The 21,573-nt window shown below is 35.9% G+C and overlaps 1 protein-coding gene across 1 annotated transcript in view; it reads left to right on the top strand.

The window, feature by feature from the left end:
* si:ch211-250g4.3 (extracellular matrix-binding protein ebh) overlaps nt 1-21,573 on the top strand; it is a 59,494-nt gene that overhangs the window by 16,198 nt on the left and 21,723 nt on the right. The window contains exon 5 of the mRNA XM_059555432.1: nt 140-16,964. Coding sequence (XP_059411415.1) covers nt 140-16,964 — 16,825 coding nt within the window. The remainder of the gene's footprint in view (nt 1-139; nt 16,965-21,573) is intronic.

Below are 21,573 nucleotides of genomic sequence, written 5' to 3'. Positions count from 1 at the left end.
ACTGAATGTTTACTGAAGATTGTGAAAATTAAATTGATCATGAACTGTGTTCAGAATAACTGTATACTGCATACATAATATATCTAAAAACAAATATTGGGACAGAGATGCAAATGCAAACAAGAACCATTTATTTCAGGTTCAACCAGCCATAAATCCAACTGAGAGCCAGGAGTATGCAAAAACAGAAGAACCAGCTGCCATTAAAGTGAAAGACTATGTGAGTGATATACATAAAGAAAGACGAGAACTGGAACAATATAAAGAAATAATTTTAAAAGAGAAACAGGACCTAGAGAAAACAAAGGAGGATGTACGAGCGGTAAAGAATGAAGCTGAAGAGAGGATGACAAAATTACAAGAGATGGAAACAGAGATGGAAAAGAAACGAGTGAGTCTACAAAACTGGGAAAGACTGGTGCAATCAGAAAGAGAAGAAAACCAGAGAGGTCTAGATATAATACGGAAAGAGAAGGAGCAGCTAGGTCAAAGAAAACAAGAACTAGAGAATATGGAAGTAAATCTACAGAGAGAGAAATGTGAATTGGAAAAGGCAAGACTGACAGAGATTAAACTAGTTGATGTACAAGTCCAAACTGATGTGATGGAGGATGCAGGAAAATATCAGTTGATCTTGACTATGGAAGAGCTGGATAAAGAGCGACAAGCTCTGGAGAATTTTCTAGAAGAATTACTTGCACAAAAAAGTACAATTGAGAGACAACTGGCAGAAATAAAACTGAGCAGGGATGAATTTTCGCTCAAAGAAGCCGCACTGCAAACTGCAACAAAAAACACAGCAGACATAGAGTTACAATTAGAGCTACGAAAACAGGAGCTAGAAAGAACAAAATATGAGCTGGAAAAGACAAAGCTAGAAATACAGAAAGGATGGGATGACCTGCAGGCTGAGATAACAGAAAGCAGAGAAAAAGAAGACATGATAAGAACAGAATTAGAAAATGTGAGAAATGTCCTAAATCACATCCAACGGGATACAGAAAAACAAAAGCAAACCATGGAGGCTGACCTAAAATACACTTTTGCTAGAGAACTAGAAGACATAGAAGGTCAGAGAAAAGGGATAGATGATGAAAAGGGAATGTTACAGAACATGAAATATCAGCTGCAAAAAGAGTCTAGTGAAATCGAAAGGTTAAAACAGGATGTGCTGAAAGAAAGAGAGAATATGGAGAAATGGGCAGGGCAGCTTAAACAAGAGAGGGAGGAACTAGAAAAGAAAATGTGTGATCTGCAACAAATACAAGCAGAAATAGCCAGAGAAAATAAATATCTAGAGAACCTGAGAGAGGAGAATAAGCTGACACTGAAGGAGATCAAAAAGGAGAGAGACACTCTTGAGAAAATAAATGAACTCATTTTACACCAAAAAGATGATTTTGAGAATGAGAAGGAGGAAATAAAGCAAAAAGAAAATGAACTGCAGCAAATGCAGGCTGATCTCAACAGACAACAAAAAGACATGCAGGATATTCAGAATAAAGTTTTAAGGCAAAAAAGTCAACTTCAGAAAAGCCAAGATGAAATAGCCGAAAAGCTAAAACAGGCAGAAGACATCAGGCAGTTCACACAAAATGAAAAAGACAATCTTGACCGAGAAAGGATGGTTATAATGGAACAGAAGCAGCAGATGGAAAGCAACTTGACAGATGCATTAAACAGAGAACTGGAAACTGTGGAGCTTTTGAAAAAAGAGGTACTAAATCAGAAACGACTTATTGAGGACTGCAGAATAGTTTTAATGAGGGATAAAGAAGATCTGGAGAGGAAGAAAATAAATTTGGGTAGTCAGGAAGAGGAGATAAAATTACAAAGACAAAGTTTAGCAGAAGAGAAAAGCAAGTTGCAACACACTGAATCTGTGCTGCAACGAGTAGCCGAAGATACCGAGAAGCTACGACAAGATACACTAGCTGAAAGACAGAAACTTAAAAACACTGCTGTGCAACTTCAGAAAGAGAGAGATGACATTGTGAGCCTTGCAGAAGAGACAAAAAGAAAGAGAGAGGACCTGGATAAAATGCAAGCTGATGTAGAAAAGCAGGAAAAAGCATTACAGATATTGAAGAGCATAAAGGCTGATCTGCAAAAAGAAGCCAGAGTCATTGAAAATTTAAGACAAGCTGTTCAAAATGACATACAAAATGTAAAAGATATGGAAGCCAAAATTCAAAAAGAAAGACAATACAGTGATAGTCTAGTTGAAGAGTTTGAAAAGAGGTCCAAAGCTCTGGATGAGGTGCGCATGGAGGTTGAAAAAGAAAAGCGATACGTTGAGTCTGAGAGAGATGTGCTAGAACAGGAAAAGTCTAAGCTCAGAGATCTCAAAGATGAAGTCGCTCAGCGAAAAGAACAGAACATTATTATACTGGCAGAGATAGAAAAGGAAAGAGACAATCTTGTGCAGCTGAGTGAAACCATCTCAAATCAGAGCTGCATTATTGAAAGTGATAAAGACATTTTAAGATGGAGAGAAAATGTACTGAAACAAAAAGAAGCAGAAATTGAAAACAAACAAAAACAAATAAATGAGTTGAAGAGCAGTTTAAGAAAGGAAAAGATGCAAGTTGAGCAGATGCAAGCTGACCAAGATCAACAATTGACAGTTGCACATGAAAAAATACAGTACGTTGCAAGAGATATAGGTGCGACAGATCTGGAGAAAGAGAGACAGGAAATTGAGAATTTGAGAGAAGAACTGAGGGTGAAATACGAAAATGTGGAACTCCAAATGAGATATTTAACTGAGCAAAAAGAAGTATTTGAAAGCTGCATGAAATCACTAGAAATGGACAAGGAAGACATAGAGAAAAATAAAGCCAAACTGCACAAAGAATTTGAAAAATTGCAGCTTCAGAGGCAATCATTTGAGAAGGAGATACAGCAGTTGAGAGCTGACCTTCAGACAGAGGCTGACAATACTGAGAGAATAAAGAAAGAGGTGGTAGCTGAAAAACAGAGTATAAAAGACATGGCAGCTCAAATTCAACATGAGGGAAATGACAGAAAAGAAGCTCTTGAGAGAATACGCCTTGAGCTAGAAAAACAAAGGCAAGACATTGAGACTGAAAAAAATATACTAGAAAACCAAAAGTTCGAAGTGGAGAAAAGCAAAAGAGAGATAGCTAGAGCAAAAGATGATCTTGCTGAAAAGAGAAAAACAAATGATATTGATCGGTCAGAGATGGAGAAGCAGAGAAATTCCCTTGAGCAAATGAAGATAAACATTTCACAAGAGGAACATGGTATTAAAATAGTGAAGGAAAGTTTAAGACACCAAGAAAATAACCTGAAAATACGTACATCACAACTTCATGCACAACAGAAAGAAATAGAAGAGATTCAGGATGTTATCATGAAAGAAAAGAGTCAGCTTAATGAAAGACAGGCTGAAATGGAAAAGCAAAAGAGAGAGTTAGAGAATGTGATGGACAGACTTGAAAAAGAGAGGGCTAATATAATGGAAGAAAGACAAAGAGTGAATGGCATTGCAGTAGAACTGAAGAGGGAAAGTGAAACAGTGGAGCTGATGAAACAAGAAGTTCTCAGTGAAAAAGAATCTATTGAAAACAGCAGGCAAATACTGAATAAAGATCTAGAAGATATACAAGAAAATAGAACCATCTTAGCTGAAGAGTTTGAGACCTTAAACTACCAGAAACAATTGACTGGTGAAGAAAAGCAAGAATTTGATAAAATAAAAAATGAGCTCCAACAAGAAAAGGCAATTATTGCTAAACTAAGGCAAGACATAGAAAATGGCAGGCAGAAGGCTGAGGAAGTGGCGATCAAACTCAAAAAAGAGAAGGAAGATATAGAGATTTCCTTTGCCAGGATAAGATCAGAGGAAGAAGATCTAAGAAAACAAAAACAAACAATTGAATCTGATAGAGACACTCTTAAAAAGCACAAGTCTGACCTGGAAAAAACTAAAGCAGAGATAGCCAGAGCCAAAGAAGATCTCGAAAACCAAATTGAATCACATAAAAGACAAAATGAGGTAATGCTGGCAGAGATAGAGAGAGAGAAACACATTCTTGAGCAGTTAAAGATGAACATATCACAACAGAGAGACGATTTAGAAAAGGACATCGAACAAACAAGATACAAACAAACAGAGCTACAAAGTCTAAAAATGGAAATTCAGAAAGAGCAAAAAGTGATAGATGAGCAGAAGGTGATGACTGCAACAGAGCAGAGTGGGCTGAAAGACATTAAAGCTCAGAAAGATAAAGAGAAAAAAGAGACAGATGAAACCAAAGAACAGATTAAAAAGGAGAGAGATGATATTGAGAGAGAAAAGGCAGAATTAATGAATCAAAAACAACATATGGAGGTAAATTTGAGGCAAGAACTAAAAATGGAAAGTGAAAAGCTAGAGCTGAAAAAGGAGGAATTGATTGAAAAGGAAATGTTGGAAAATTATAGACAACTGCTGAAGAGAGACATGGAAGATCTGCAACAAAAACTAGTTAATGTAGAAAGAGATTCAGAGAGTCTGAAACATGAAAGAGAAGCTTTGGAGAATGAGAAGGAATTAATAAAACAGATCAAAACTGAACTGAAAAGAGAGACAGAAGAGATTGAGAAGATCAAACTACAAACACAACATGAAAGACAAAAGCTGGATGAAATGACAGCTCAACTCCAGAAAGAGAGGAAAGAAATCAATGATCTTACTGAGGAGACCAAAGGAAAAGGCACGGTCTTGGATGAAATGAACAAAGAAATTCAAGTGAAAATTAAAGAAATTCAATCTGACAGAGACATGATTGAGATGGAAAAACATAAACTTGAGAAAACCAAACATGAACTTGCTAAACTCAAAGAAGATCTTGAAAAGCAATTTGCTGAGCAAGCAGAAAAGAAAGAATTCATCCTGGCAGAGACACAGAAAGAGAGAGACACCCTAAAGGAGATGAAAGAGACCATCACAAGACAAATACATGATATAAAAAATCAAGAGGAACAACTGAGACAAAAACAACATGAACTTGAGCAACTGAAAATTGAAATTCAGAATATGCAGAGAGAACTAGACAATGACAGAAACATTATAATAAAAGACAAAAGTCAGCTTAATCTGAGACAATCTGAGGTAGATAAACAACAGGGAGAAGTGATTGATATTATGGAAAAGATTAGGAATGAGAGAAGCCAACTAGAAAAAGATAAAAAAGATATTGAAATACAGAAACAGCAATTGAAAAAAGAAAGAGATGATGTAGACCAAAGGAGAGAAGATCTGACTGAAGACCTGAAGATGATGACACTTCAGAAACAAGTGTTTGAAGATGAGAAGAACAAGTTAGAACAGATGAAGATTGATCTGCAAAGAGAAGATGATGATATCAGAAAGCTCAAAGAAGAAACACAAAATGAGGAACAGAGTTTGGAAAAGATGGCCAAAGAACTTCAGAAGGAGAAAGAAGTTATTGCTAATCTTGCTGAAGATACAAAGAGAAAACATGAGATTCTGGATGAAATGAAAACTGCAAATGAGTCTTTAACAGCAGATCTACAAAAAGAGAAACACAGTCTTGAGCAAATGAGATTAAACATCTCCAAAAAAACTGATGATATTGAAAATGAGAGAGAGAAAATAAGACTCAGACAAGATGAACTAGATCAACTACAAACAGAGATTCATAAACAACAAAATGAAATTATAAAGGGAAAGAACAACATTGAAAGTGAAAGAGCTGCAGTGATCAGGGAAAAACAGGACATGATGACTGAGCTGAGAAAGAAGTCTGAAGATGTTGAGATTCAGATGAATGAGGTAATGACCAAACAGGAAATGTTGGAAAATGATAGACAACTGCTGAAGAAAGACATGGAAGATCTGCAACAAAAACTAGTTAAAGTAGACAGAGACTCAGAGAGTCTGAAACATGAGAGAGATGCTTTGGAGAATGAGAAGGAAGTAATAAAACAGATCAAAACTGACCTTCAAAGAGAGACAGAAGAGATTGAGAAGATCAAACTACACACACAAGATGAGATACAAAAACTGGAGGAAATAACAGCTCAACTCCAAAAAGAGAGAGAAGAAATCGACAATCTCATTGAGGAGACAAAAAGAAAAGACATGGTCTTGGATGAAGTTAATACAGAAATTGAACTGAAATCTAAAGCCATTCAATCTGATAGAGACCAGCTTGAGAAGGAAAAACATGAACTTGAGAAAACCAAACATGAACTTGTTAAAATCAAAGATGATCTTGAAAAGCAATTTGCTGAGCAAGCAGAGAAGAAAGAATTCATCCTGGCAGAGACACAGAAAGAGAGAGACACCCTAAAGGAGATGAAAGAGACCATCACAAGACAAATACATGATATAAAAAATCAAGAGGAACAACTGAGACAAAAACAACATGAACTTGAGCAACTGAAAATTGAAATTCAGAATATGCAGAGAGAACTAGACAATGACAGAAACATTATAATAAAAGACAAGAGTCAGCTTGATCTGAGACAATCTGAGCTAGACAAACAACAGGGAGAAGTGAATGATATTATGGAAAAAATTAGGAATGAGAGAAGCCAACTAGAAAAAGATAAAAAAGATATTGAAATACAGAAACAGCAATTGAAAAAAGAAAGAGATGATGTAGACCAAAGGAGAGAAGATCTGACTGAAGACCTGAAGATGATGACACTTCAGAAACAAGTGTTTGAAGATGAGAAGAACAAGTTAGAACAGATGAAGATTGATCTGCAAAGAGAAGATGATGATATCAGAAAGCTCAAAGAAGAAACACAAAATGAGGAAAAGAGTTTGGAAAAGATGGCTGAAGAACTTAAGAAAAAGAGAGAAGATATTATTCATCTTGCTGAAGATACAAAGAGAAAACATGAGATTCTGGATGAAATGAAAACTGCAAATGAGTCTTTAACAGCAGATCTACAAAGAGAGAAATACAGCCTTGAGCAAATGAGACTAAACATCTCCAAAGAAACTGATGATATTGAAAATGAGAAAGAGAAAATAAGACTCAGACAAGATGAGCTAGATCAACTACAAGCAGAGATTCAAAAACAGCAATGTGAATTGAAAAACCTCAAAGAAATCATCATGACTGAGAAGCAGCAGCTTGAAATCAGAGAGACTGAAATAGAAACACAACAGAAGGAGCTGCTCGACATTGTAGAGTTCGCAAAGAATGAGAAGAGCATTGCTGAAACTCAAAAAGCTGCAATGATCAGGGAAAAACAGGACATGATGACTGAGCTGAGAAAGAAGTCTGATGATGTTGAGATTCAGATGAATGAGGTAATGACCAAACAGGAAATGTTGGAAAATGATAGAAAACTGCTGAAGAGAGACATGGAAGATCTGCAACAAAAACTAGTTAATGTAGAAAGAGACTCAGAGAGTCTGAAACATGAGAGAGATGCTTTGGAGAATGAGAAAGAATTAATAAAACAGATCAAAACTGACCTGCAAAGAGAGACAGAAGAGATTGAGAAGATCAAACTACAAACACAACATGAAAGACAAAAGCTGGATGAAATGACAGCTCAACTCCAGAAAGAGAGGAAAGAAATCAATGATCTTACTGAGGAGACCAAAGGAAAAGGCACAGTCTTGGACGAAATGAACAAAGCAATTCAAGTGAAAGTTAAAGAAATTCAATCTGATAGAGATATGATTGAGAAAGAAATGCATGATCTTGAGAAAATCAAAGGGGAACATGCTATAGCAAAGGAGGATATTGAAAAAGAAAGAGAAAAGCAAGGAATCACACTAGCAGAGATACAGAAAGATAGAGAGAGCCTTGAGAAGATGAAGGAGACCATCACAAGACAAACACACAATATGAAAAATCAAGAGGAACAAATGAGACAAAAACAACATGAACTTCAAAAACTGAAAACTGAAATTCAAAATCAGAAACAGGAACTAGACAATGACAGAAACATTATAATAAAAGACAGAAGTCAGCTTGACCTGAGACAATCTGAGGTAGACAAACTACAGGGAGAAGTGAGTGACATTATGGAAAAAATTAGGAATGAAAAAAGACAACTAGATAAAGATAAACACGAGATTGAAGAACAGAAACAGCAATTGAAGAAAGAAAGAGATGATGTAGACCAAAGCAGGGAAGATCTGGCTGAAGACCTAAAGATGATGACACTTCAGAAACAAGTGTTTGAAGATGAGAAGAACAAGTTAGAACAGATGAAGATTGATCTGCAAAGAGAAGATGATGATATCAGAAAGCTCAAAGAAGAAACACAAAATGAGGAACAGAGTGTGAAAAAGATGGCCAAAGAACTTCAGAAGGAGAAAGAAGTTATTGCTAATCTTGCTGAAGATACAAAGAGGAAACATGAGATTCTGGATGAAATGAAAACTGCAAATGAGTCTTTAATGGCAGATCTACAAAGAGAGAAAAACAACCTTGAGCAAATGAGATTGAACATCTCATTTGAGATTCAGATGAATGAGGTAATGACCAAACAGGAAATGTTGGAAAATGATAGACAACTGCTGAAGAAAGACATGGAAGATCTGCAACAAAAACTAGTTAATGTAGAAAGAGACTCAGAGAGTCTGAAACATGATAGAGAAGCTTTGGAGAATGAGAAGGAGTTAATAAAACAGATCAAAACTGACCTTCAAAGAGAGACAGAAGAGATTGAGAAGATCAAACTACACACACAAGATGAGATACAAAAACTGGAGGAAATAACAGCTCAACTCCAGAAAGAGAGGAAAGAAATCGACAATCTCATTGAGGAGACAAAAAGAAAAGACATGGTCTTGGATGAAATTAATACAGAAATTGAACTGAAATCTAAAGCCATTCAATCTGATAGAGACCAGCTTGAGAAGGAAAAACATGAACTTGAGAAAACCAAACATGAACTTGCTAAAATCAAAGATGATCTTGAAAAGCAATTTGCTGAGCAAGCAGAGAAGAAAGAATTCATCCTGGCAGAGACACAGAAAGAGAGAGACACCCTAAAGGAGATGAAAGAGACCATCACAAGACAAATACATGATATAAAAAATCAAGAGGAACAACTGAGACAAAAACAACATGAACTTGAGCAACTGAAAATTGAAATTCAGAATATGCAGAGAGAACTAGACAATGACAGAAACATTATAATAAAAGACAAGAGTCAGCTTAATCTGAGACAATCTGAGCTAGACAAACAACAGGGAGAAGTGATTGATATTATGGAAAAGATTAGGAATGAGAGAAGCCAACTAGAAAAAGATAAAAAAGATATTGAAATACAGAAACAGCAATTGAAAAAAGAAAGAGATGATGTAGACCAAAGGAGAGAAGATCTGACTGAAGACCTGAAGATGATGACACTTCAGAAACAAGTGTTTGAAGATGAGAAGAACAAGTTAGAACAGATGAAGATTGATCTGCAAAGAGAAGATGATGATATCAGAAAGCTCAAAGAAGAAACACAAAATGAGGAACAGAGTGTGAAAAAGATGGCCAAAGAACTTCAGAAGGAGAAAGAAGTTATTGCTAATCTTGCTGAAGATACAAAGAGAAAACATGAGATTCTGGATGAAATGAAAACTGCAAATGAGTCTTTAATGGCAGATCTTCAAAGAGAGAAATACAGCCTTGAGCAAATGAGATTGAACATCTCCAAACAAACGGATGATATTGAAAATGAGAAAGAAAAAATAAGACTCAGACAAGATGAGCTAGATCAACTACAAGCAGAGATTCATAAACAACAAAATGAAATTATAAAGGGAAAGAACAACATTGAAAGTGAAAGAGCTGCAGTGATCAGGGAAAAACAGGACATGATGACTGAGCTGAGAAAGAAGTCTGAAGATGTTGAGATTCAGATGAATGAGGTAATGACCAAACAGGAAATGTTGGAAAATAATAGAAAACTGCTGAAGAAAGACATGGAAGATCTGCAACAAAAAATAGTTTATGTAGACAGAGACTCAGAGAGTCTGAAACATGATAGAGAAGCTTTGGAGAATGAGAAGGAATTAATAAAACAGATCAAAACTGACCTTCAAAGAGAGACAGAAGAGATTGAGAAGATCAAACTACACACACAAGATGAGATACAAAAACTGGAGGAAATAACAGCTCAACTCCAGAAAGAGAGGAAAGAAATCGACAATCTCATTGAGGAGACAAAAAGAAAAGACATGGTCTTGGATGAAATTAATACAGAAATTGAACTGAAATCTAAAGCCATTCAATCTGATAGAGACCAGCTTGAGAAGGAAAAACATGAACTTGAGAAAACCAAACATGAACTTGTTAAAATCAAAGATGATCTTGAAAAGCAATTTGCTGAGCAAGCAGAAAAGAAAGAATTCATCCTGGCAGAGACACAGAAAGAGAGAGACACCCTAAAGGAGATGAAAGAGACCATCACAAGACAAATACATGATATAAAAAATCAAGAGGAACAACTGAGACAAAAACAACATGAACTTGAGCAACTGAAAATTGAAATTCAGAATATGCAGAGAGAACTAGACAATGACAGAAACATTATAATAAAAGACAAGAGTCAGCTTAATCTGAGACAATCTGAGGTAGATAAACAACAGGGAGAAGTGAATGATATTATGGAAAAAATTAGGAATGAGAGAAGCCAACTAGAAAAAGATAAAAAAGATATTGAAATACAGAAACAGCAATTGAAAAAAGAAAGAGATGATGTAGACCAAAGGAGAGAAGATCTGACTGAAGACCTGAAGATGATGACACTTCAGAAACAAGTGTTTGAAGATGAGAAGAACAAGTTAGAACAGATGAAGATTGATCTGCAAAGAGAAGATGATGATATCAGAAAGCTCAAAGAAGAAACACAAAATGAGGAACAGAGTTTGGAAAAGATGGCCAAAGAACTTCAGAAGGAGAAAGAAGTTATTGCTAATCTTGCTGAAGATACAAAGAGAAAACATGAGATTCTGGATGAAATGAAAACCGCAAATGAGTCTTTAATGGCAGATCTACAAAAAGAGAAACACAGTCTTGAGCAAATGAGATTAAACATCTCCAAAGAAACTGATGATATTGAAAACGAGAAAGAGAAAATAAGACTCAGACAAGATGAACTAGATCAACTACAAACAGAGATTCATAAACAACAAAATGAAATTATAAAGGGAAAGAACAACATTGAAAGTGAAAGAGCTGCAGTGATCAGGGAAAAACAGGACATGATGACTGAGCTGAGAAAGAAGTCTGAAGATGTTGAGATTCAGATGAATGAGGTAATGACCAAACAGGAAATGTTGGAAAATGATAGAAAACTGCTGAAGAGAGACATGGAAGATCTGCAACAAAAACTAGTTAAAGTAGACAGAGACTCAGGGAGTCTGAAACATGAGAGAGATGCTTTGGAGAATGAGAAGGAAGTAACAAAACAGATGAAAACTGACCTGCAAAGAGAGACAGAAGAGATTGAGAAGATCAAACTACAAACACAACATGAAAGACAAAAGCTGGATGAAATGACAGCTCAACTCCAGAAAGAGAGGAAAGAAATCAATGATCTCATTGATGAAATTAAAAAGAAGAGAGATATTCTGGATGAAACCTATACTGAAATACGAAGGGAACAAGAAGCAATTGAGAGAGGCAAAGACTTGATTAGAGAGGAATGGTCTGACCTAGAGAAAAACAAAGCTGAGATGTCTCAAACCATGGAAGAGCTTGAAAAACAGCTTTCCGAACAAAAAACAAACATTGAGGTCACACTGGCAGAGATGCATCAAGAGAGAAACATGCTTGAGCAGATGAGTGAGAAAATAACAAGAGAAAAAATGGCACTTGAAGATGAAAAGCAAGAATTGCGAATAGAAAAGGAAGATCTTAAAGGAATGCGGGCAGAAATTGAAAGAAAACAAGAAGATATTGATCACCTGAGGTTTGGCTTAACAGAAGAAAGTCTGCTTGAGAAGTCAGAGGCTGAAATTGTTATTCAACAGAGTGACGTGGATCTAGTCAAATCTTTATCAGACAAAGAAATGTCAGATCAAGATGGAAAAAGTATCTTGATGGAGCAGATGCTGGAAATGGACTTAAAAGATGCATTAGAAACAGATGTTGAGAGCCAAAAGTCAGACTTACCTGAAGCTGAGGAAATACCTCATAAACAGGAGATGATGTTAGAGAAGAAGTTTATTGAAGATGAAAAGAACAAACTGGAACAGATGAGAGCTGAACTGAAAAGGCAAGCTGAACACATCGAAAAGGAAAAGCAAGACATGCAAAATGAAAGACAGAAGCTAGAAGAAATGTCAGCTCAATTTCAGGAAGAGAAAAGAAATCTTGAAAGCCTTAATGAGGAGATTAATGTTCAAAAATATAATCAACAAAAGCAAGCAACTGAATTTGAAATGGAGAAGACTGATTTAGAGAAAATCAAAACAGAAATTAATAAAGCCAACAAACTTCTTGCAGAACAGCAAGAAAAGAATGATATGACAATACAAGAAATTCAGACAGAGAGGGACGCTCTTGAAGAAATGAGGGTGAACATTACAAAACAAGTGGAGACTATTCAAAAAGCGAATGAAAGTCTTTCTCACAGAGAAAAGGAACTTGCAAAGCTGCAGGAAACCATTTTAAAACAACAAGATGAAATGGATGAACTGAAAAACACAATTATGATGGGAATGAGTCAACTGGACCAGAGAAAAACTGATATTGATCTATTACAGCGAGAGGTTGATGATCTTATGGAATTAACAAAGACAGAAATGACCATCATAGAAAGAGAAAGAGTGGAAATGATGTCACAGAAGAGAAATATAGAGAGAGAGATGGTCAGTCTAGAGGAAGAAAAGAAAACCTGTGAACAACTGAGACTAAAATTACTGAAGGAAAAGGATCAGGTTGAAAAAGACAGAGAGCTGTTGACCAAAAATGTGGATCTTATAGAGAGGCAAAAAATGGATGTGCAGAAAGAATTAAAGAATCTAAGAGTTGAGAAATACATCTTTCAAAATGAGAAGGAGGAACTAGAAAGGATGAAAACCGACCTTCAAAAACAAGCTGAAGACTTGGAGAAACTAACTGAGAGGACAAATGAAAGATGGAGGGCAGAAGAGATGGCAGCCAAATTTAAAAAGCAATTGGACATAAGTGGTATTCCAGCGGACTACCAACAGGGGAAAGAGCTCATAGATGAGACAGAGAAGAAAAGAAAGGAAATTCAGTCTGCCAAAGACTTGCTTCAAGAAGAAAGATCTGAGCTGGAGAAAACCAAGGCAGAGATAAACCAAGCCATGGAAGAACTAAAACACCAAAGAACTGACTTACAGAGAGATAAAGACATTATGAAGCAAATGAGTACAAATAACTTAAGACAAATAGCTCAAATTGAAGATGGGAAGGAAAAATTACAACTCAAAGAAAACGAACTAGAACAAATGATAACAGAACTTCAAAATAAACAAAAAGAAATGGATTACATGAAAAGCAACATAATAACAGAAAAGGCTGATTTTGAGAATCTGGAGCAAAAAAGAGCTGAGTTGGCTAGAGACTTGGAAAACCTCCAAAATGAGAAACAAGCTTTTAAATCTGAACAAGATGAGCTGGAAAAGGAGAGAGAGTATATTGAGAAGTTGAAGCTAGAAGTTCATAAAGAAAGGCAGAAGGCTGCAGAAGAGTTAGAAAAAGAGAGACATCAATTTGCAAAGGGGGTCAAAATTAAAAATGACACCCTGGATGAAATACAAGCTGAGATAGATAGACAAAAACAAGCCATTGCTGTAGACAAAGCGACTGTTACAAAGGAAAAGATGGATCTGGAAAAAACCAAAGAACATTTTAAAAGACAATCCGAGGAGAGTGTCATCAAATGTGGAGACCTGCAGAAAGAGCGAGATAGTCTTGGTAAGATGAGTGTGGAAATCTTAAAGCAAAAACATGACCTGGAGATAGAAAGAGGTGAACTGTTAGAGCAGCGTCAGCTGATGGAGACACTAAAGAAAGACACTGAATATGTGGAAAAACTGAGGAAAGAGCTTTTGGATGAAAAAGAATTGACTGAGAAAAGCAGAATGCAACTGAAACAAGACATAGATGATATGGAACAAAATAAATCAAATCTACATAAAGAATTAGAGGAGATAAAAGTTCAGAAACAGGATATTCAAGATGAAAGAGTTCAACTAGAGCAAATGAAAGCTGAGTTAGCAAAAGAAAGAAAAGCAAATGATGAAATGTTGAGAGAGGCCAAAAAAGAAATGGAGAAATATGAGGAGATCAAATCAAATATTTTATTCCAAAAAGAAGAGTTTGAAACTAAAAGACAATCAGACATAGAGGAACTATTTGGTATGAGAGCTGAAATACTCAAACAGAAAGAGGAATTAGAGGACAAGATGCAAAAGACTAAACGTGAGATGAAAGAACTGAAGATTCTTCAGGATGAAACTGATAGCAAGAGGAAAGATCTTGATCACAAGATGAGACAAGTAGCGAGAAAGAGCGATGACCTGGAGAAAATGAGAGCTGATATTGAAAGTGCAAATGAGAAACTTGAAATGGACAGAGTTATGTTAAGTATAGAGCGTGATGGCATTGAGCGAATGAAAGCTGAGAAACACAGAGGGGGAGAGGAACTACAATCTCATATTGAAGAAAGAGGTGGAGATCTGGAAGAGAAAGAACAAATAAACACCAAGATACAGAGGCTTATTCAAGAGGCTGAAAAGACTAGCGAAATGGCCTGGAGAACAAAACATGACCTGGAAAGAAGCATGCAGAGAGATGTTAATATTCAAGCAGATTCAGAGAAAAGGCAAGAAAAGAGTGCTTACATGCAGAGACTGATCCAGGAAATTGAGCATGTCAGAGAGGTTCTCGGAAGAATGAAAGATGAAGTCAAGTCTGCTAGAATTGAAAGATATGAACTAGAGGACATGAGGCTGGAAGTCGAAGCCATGAAATATAGCATGAAGGAAACCTATGAGCAACAGAACAAAGAGATAGAAAATGAGAAGCAGCAAATTGAAAGTACCAAAGACTTGCTGAGCAAAGAGCGAAGTGATCTTGAGCGAAACAGATCTGATTTGGAGAGACAAAAACAAGAAATGGCACTGGACAAACAGAAATTACACAATGAAAATGAACTGCTGAACAAAGAAAATGTTGAAATGAAGAAGCAATATGAAATTCTCAAAAACCTTCTAGAAGAAACAACCAGAGAAAGTACAGTACAAACAGTTAAACCTTCCAGAAAAAAGAAAGAAATGAGGAGAGATTCAGAGGAATTAAGGAAAAAAATGGAATCTTTAAGCATGGATGACCAGCAAGAAGAGAGTGAGAGTGAGAGTCATACAGATGAAATTAACAGACAAATAGACAAACTGACAGAGTTGAAGGCTGAGCTGGATCAACAGCAGGTAGAACTTCAGAAAGCTAAAGCAGACTTAAAACATCAGATGGATGAGCTAGAAAATATGAGGTCTGAGATATTACAACATGAAAAGGACACGAGAGAGGTGGTGCTGAACGATATACAGAGCCAGAGAGAAATACTAGAAACAAGGATTCTGAAAATGATGCATGAGAAGGGAGAACTGGAAGTCTTAAGGTCTGAAATAGTCCTAGAAAAGAAATATCTGGAACAGAAGATTAAACAAGTCATAAGAAAGAGGGATGAGGTGGAAAAAATTAAGACTGAAATAGCAAAGGCAAGAGAGGAGATCAACAGAGAGCAGCAGGAGCTGGAAACACTCAGGAATGATGTTCAAAGTGCAAAAGAGGATTTTGAGCTATTGGTGGAGAAAACTGTGAATCTAGAAGATGAGGAAAGTACCAATGCTGACATCAAAAGACTAATTTTAGAGGTTGTGAAAATCAGGGAAATGGTGAGAAATCTAAAAGTTGACATGGAGAGCAGGATGGAGGAAAGTGAGGTGGTGAGAGATGTAAAGGAAAGCTTCAAGGCTGAGATCCAGAGACTCATTCAAGATATTGGACAAATACGGGAAAATCTTGGAAACCTTAGAAAAGAGATAGAAACCACCAGAAGAGACAAGAATGAATTGGAGAAGATGAGAGCAGAACTTGAAGAAAAGCATCAGGTGGAAGAGAACATGAGAAAAATGCTGCAGAAAGAAAGAGAAGAACTGGAGCAGCTGAAGGATGAGATAAATAGAGAAAAGGAGGATGTGGAGACCAAAAGAGAGCTGGTTAAGGTAGAAATAGCTAAAGAAATAATGGAAGAGTTTAAGGACACAAGAAAGAACAAGGAAGAACTGCAAATGGTCACTGAGGAACTCTTAAGAAACAAGAGTGATATGGAACAGCTCAACATAGACATACAAAACCTATGGCAAACCATGGAAGAAATGAAAACCCTGCATGAAAAGAAAAGAGCTGAACTGGAAGGCATTACTTTTGAAGTAAAGAAGAGAGAGCAGATACTGGAGAAGCAGAAACATGAGTTGGAAGAGAAAAGTTGGATTGTTGAAGAAATAGAGAAAAAGAAAGATACACTTGAAAAGATCTATATGGAAATACTGAGGAAGCAAGAAGATATTGGAAAAGAAATGGACAATTTAAGGCGAGAGAAGCAAGAGCTGGAGCTCTCTATAAGTGAACTACAGAGACAGAGAGGTGATGTTGAATCTTCAATACATGCTTTGATCATGAAGAAGGATCAATTAGAAGACGAACAAGCCAAAATCAATCAACAAAGGCAAGAAGTGAGTGCTGCCATGAAGGCTTATGATGTGGAACTGAAAAATCTAGGAAAGGTAAGGAATGAACTAGAAAACGAGAGGGCTAAACTTGATGAAAAGCTCCATGATGCAACAAAAATGGAGGAGAAACTACAGGATATGAAGAGTAAACTAAACAAAGAAAAAGAGCAAATGGAAGAAATTAAGCAGATGGTCAGCACAGAGAGACATCTGATCGAACAAGAGACTGCTGAGCTTCAGAAGAAGACAGAGATCAGTGACAGACTCATTCAGGAAGCAAACAACGAGAGGGACAGATTAACAGACCTCAGTCTAAAACTTCAAACACAAAGAGAAGATATAGAAAATATCATCACAGAAATAGAGACCAAGAAGAAAGATCTCAATATGATGAGTGCAGAACTTCAACATGATAAAATACGGCTGAAAAATGACAGGGATGTTTATGAAAGGGAAATGACACACCTGCAGCTTAAAAGGGAAGTGTTACTGAGAGAAACAGAGGACCTGGAAAGAAAAACCTTACAGCAGAAAGAACAAGATGAGATGGCGAAACAAGAAATGCAAAATCACAAAGAGGCTCTAGAGCAAATGAAGGTAGATATTCTGAAGGAAAGAGATGACGTTGACAAAGAAAAGAAAAATGTGTATTCAGAAAAACAGAAACTGGATTCACTTCGAGGAGAACTGCAAAGAAAGGAAAGTGTGCTTGAAAACAAAGCAAAAACTTTCATGGAAGAGCAGCAGCAGCTGAAACAGATTCAAGATGAAATGTATAAAATCAAGAAGGATATTCAAAGTAATCTAGAAAGAAAGGAAGCCAAAATTCAAGAGGAGAGACAGCGATTAATGGAAATGGATGAAGCAATTACAAGAGAACGCAATGAATTCCGAACGCTGACTGAAGAACTACAGAATGAAAAAGAGCAGCTTGAAATCAGCAAAAAGTTGATGGATCAAGAGAAGGCTGAACTTGAAAACATAAAAAATGATCTGGAGAAGCAATTACAAAATCTAAGACAAGAGAAACTGAATGTACAAGATGAGAAGAATGTACTAGAACAGATGAGAGCAGAATCCAAAGAGATCCAAAATGTTATCAAGAAGGAGAGAAAGGATCAAGAGAAATGCTTGCTGGAAATTGAGGTTGAAAAACAAAGAGTGGCGGAAGAAATCAGACAATTAGAGAGAAAGAGGGAAGAAACTAACAAACTTCAAAGTGAGATGCAAATAATTAGAGATGACATTAAAAGTAAGAAAGAAAAGATTGATAAAGAAATGGAAGAATTATTGCAAAGGAGGGTTGTCCTGGAGAGAACAAAAGTAGAAATCGAAAAGGATAATCAACGACTTCAAGATGATAAATTTAATCTTGAAAAGACTAAATCTGATATAAATATACAAACAGATAAAATGATAATAATAGACACCAATCTAAAAGAGAAAGAAAGAGAAATTAAAATTCAACTAGATAAAGACAGAGAACAAATTAAATTTTTGTCTGAAGAGACTGAAATGAAAATGAGGGACCTTGATAAGACGATAAAGGAGATGGATAGACAAAAGCAAGAGATTGAGAAAACAGAAGCTATTCTTGAAAAGGACAAGACACAAATTGACAAAGAAAAGAAAGACTTTGAAAAACAAATTAAGCAGATACAAAAGGACAGACTGGCCCTTGAGGAGATGAAGGAAGAATTTCTTCATGAAAAACAAGAAACAGATGAAGAGAGGAATAACTTGATGACTTTAAGAAACAAACTAGAAGCTTTAAGGGCAGAGATACAGAACAAGCAAAATGAAAATGAAATTTTGAAGAAGAAACTTATTTTGGAAAAATCTAACATTGATGAAAGGCAGGCCGAGGTACTCAACCAGCAGCGACAGAATGATCAAACCAGTGAGGATAACAAAAGAGAAAGAGAAGATCTGGAAAAACAGAGATTTGAAACTGAACAGCAGAAACAGATGTTGGAGCTTAACATCATAAAAATGAATGAAGAGAAGCAAATACTTCAGAAGGCCAAAGAAGAAATGGAAAGCATAAAAAACATGACCAACAAAGAACGAGACAAGGTTGAACAAATGCAAGGTGAAATACACCATCATATTCAGTCAATTGAACTACAAAAGCAACTCATGCAAGACAAGCAGAATGCTCTTGATGAAAAAGAGCTAAACATACAGTGGAAGGAAAGGGAAGTAGAGAAGAGAAACATAGAATTAGATGGAATCGCTGCTCAGCTTCACATTGAACAGGAACATTTAAATAAAGTTAATGAGGAAACCAATAAGAGACAACATGCCCTTGAAAAGACGCAGGTTGATATAGAAATCCAAAAACAAGAAATTAATAAGGACTATGAGTTGCTTAAGAAGATACGGCATGAAATAGACAACGAAAATATAGAAATGAAGCAGAAAAGAGATGATCTGCAGATCTGGATTAAACAACAGAAAGATATGATTCAAGTCCAGTTAGAAGAGCTAGAGAAAGAAAGAGAAAAACTGGAAAAATGTAAGATAAAGCTTCTTACTGAGAGAGAACAAGAGAAAGCTTATATGAATAGGGTAAAGGATGAAATAGAATCAATAAGACAAAGACTGAAGACTGAGCTGGAACAAAGAGATAAATATATTACTGAACAGCAACAAAGACTGGATCAAAGTGTAAGAGAGATAACGGAAGAAAGAAGACAAATGGACAACTTGAGGATTGAGCTAGAGGCTCAGAGACATAGATTGCAAGAGGACATGAAGACTATTACAAAACAGGAAAAAAAACTTTCACAACTAAGAGATGAAATACAAAGAGAAAAACAAGACATTGGTGAAAACAGGAATATGACTAACAAGTTAATGAAAGATCTGGAAATCATGAAAGCCAAGCTTGTGGAACAACAAGAAGTGATTCAAACTGAAGCAGAAATGCTCCAAGAGGAAAGAAAACTGGTTGACCAGACAAAATCTGAAATGCAGAATGATGATGAAAATCTGAAAAACATCTTAGAAGAGATCAAAAGGGAGCAAGAAAATATGGAGATTAGGGAGTCCCACCTTAAACAAATGATGGATCAATGTGCAAATACCATAGAAGAAAATAAGAGGAAGAAAAGTGAACTACAAAAGACTATTGATGACATGGAAGAACAAAATCATATGATTAAGACTGAGAAAGACCATCTGGAAAAAGAAAGAAATAACATTGAAAAGGAAAAAGAAGATTTGCAAAGACAAGTTGATGACCTGGAGAAGCACATGACAGAACAAAAAGAAAAAGAAGAGATGAGTAAAAGATCAATGGTTGATGAGAAAAAGCTTCTTGAGGAAAAGGCTGATGAAATCTTGAGACAGAGTGATGAAATAAAGAAAGAAAAAGACGACATGATGAAGAAGTGGAATGAGCTGGATGTTCTCCAGAAGACATTACAAAAACAAAGAGACGAAATTGAGGAAATCAAATATGAGCTACAGACTGAAAAGGCTGAAATTAATCAACAGCAGCAAAGACTGAAGGAGAGTATAAGAGCTGTGAATGAGGAGAGAAGAGATCTGGAGAACATGAGGAATGAATCTGAAGAATATAGAAAACAAATGAAAGACGAGATAAGAGAAAATCTAAAGATGGAGAGAGAGGAACTTGATCAGATGAAGGGTGTTCTGGAAAGACAGAAAACTGAAATAGATTCTGAGCAGAAAAAAACAGATGATAACAGAAATATGATTGAACAGGGAATAAATGACCTGGAGAAGATGAGGTCTGAAATAATGTTACAAAGAAAGCAAAATGAGGAAGAGAGATTAGAACTGGACAACAAAACAAAACAGATTGATCTAGAAAAATGTGACATTGAGAAGAGCAAAAAAAATGTACAGAAATTATTGGATGAAATAGAAGAACAGAGAAATAATTTTAAACTTCATGAAGAAGAACAAATCAGATGCATGGAAGAGGAAATAAAGAAGGAGAGAGAAACACTGAAGGAAATGGAAGCTCATCTACAAAAGGAAAAGGAAGAACTTGAGAGTGTCACTGAAGAAACAAATAGACAAAAAGAAAATATGGAAAATATGAACACAGACATAAATAAACAAAAACAAGAACTGAAGAACTGCAGAGACCTTCTAGAAGAAGAAAGAGAAGAATTAAACCATAACTGGACACAGTTACAACAGAGAATTGATGAATTTAATGCTCAAGTCAGTAAACAGAAGGAAGATTATATGATGGAACAGAGAAATATGGAAGAAGAAAGAAAAAGTTTAGAAGAAATCAAAGGTAAGATTTTGGAGCTGAAGAGTAAAGCTGAACAGGAACAGATTATGAAAGAAAGGGAGAAAGAAGAAATGACAGTTAAAGCAAAGATGGAGAAGGAAAAACTTTATCACATTAAGAGTGAAATGGAAAGAAAGGAAACTGAAATGGAACATGAGCACAAGAAAATGAGTGATGACAGTAAGATGATTGAATGGGAAAGAAAAGAACTCCATAAGATGAGGTCTGACATAATGATAGAAAGAGAGCAAATGGAAGACATGAGAGAAGCAATCAAACTAGAGAGATCTGCACCTAACCAGAAGATGCAAGAGACTGATCTAGAAAAGGATGAAATTGAAAGGAACAAAGCATTAGTTCAGAAATCAATGGATAAAGTAGAAGAGCAGAGAAATTATATTAAACTCAAGAAAGAAGAACTTGACCTTGAAAGACAAAAGAACACTGATGAAAAATGTATTCTAGCTGAAAGTAAAACAGAGCTGCAAAAAGAAAGTGAACAAATCAAATGCATGGAGGAGGAAATAAAGAAGGAGAGAGAAACACTGAAGGAAATGGAAGCTCATCTACAAAAGGAAAAGGAAGACAT

The sequence above is a fragment of the Carassius carassius genome, chromosome 8 (assembly GCF_963082965.1).
Source record: "Carassius carassius chromosome 8, fCarCar2.1, whole genome shotgun sequence".
Classification (NCBI taxonomy): Eukaryota; Metazoa; Chordata; class Actinopteri; order Cypriniformes; family Cyprinidae; genus Carassius; species Carassius carassius.
Note: the sequence above shows the minus strand (reverse complement) of the source record. Positions and strands in the feature narration are given on the sequence as shown.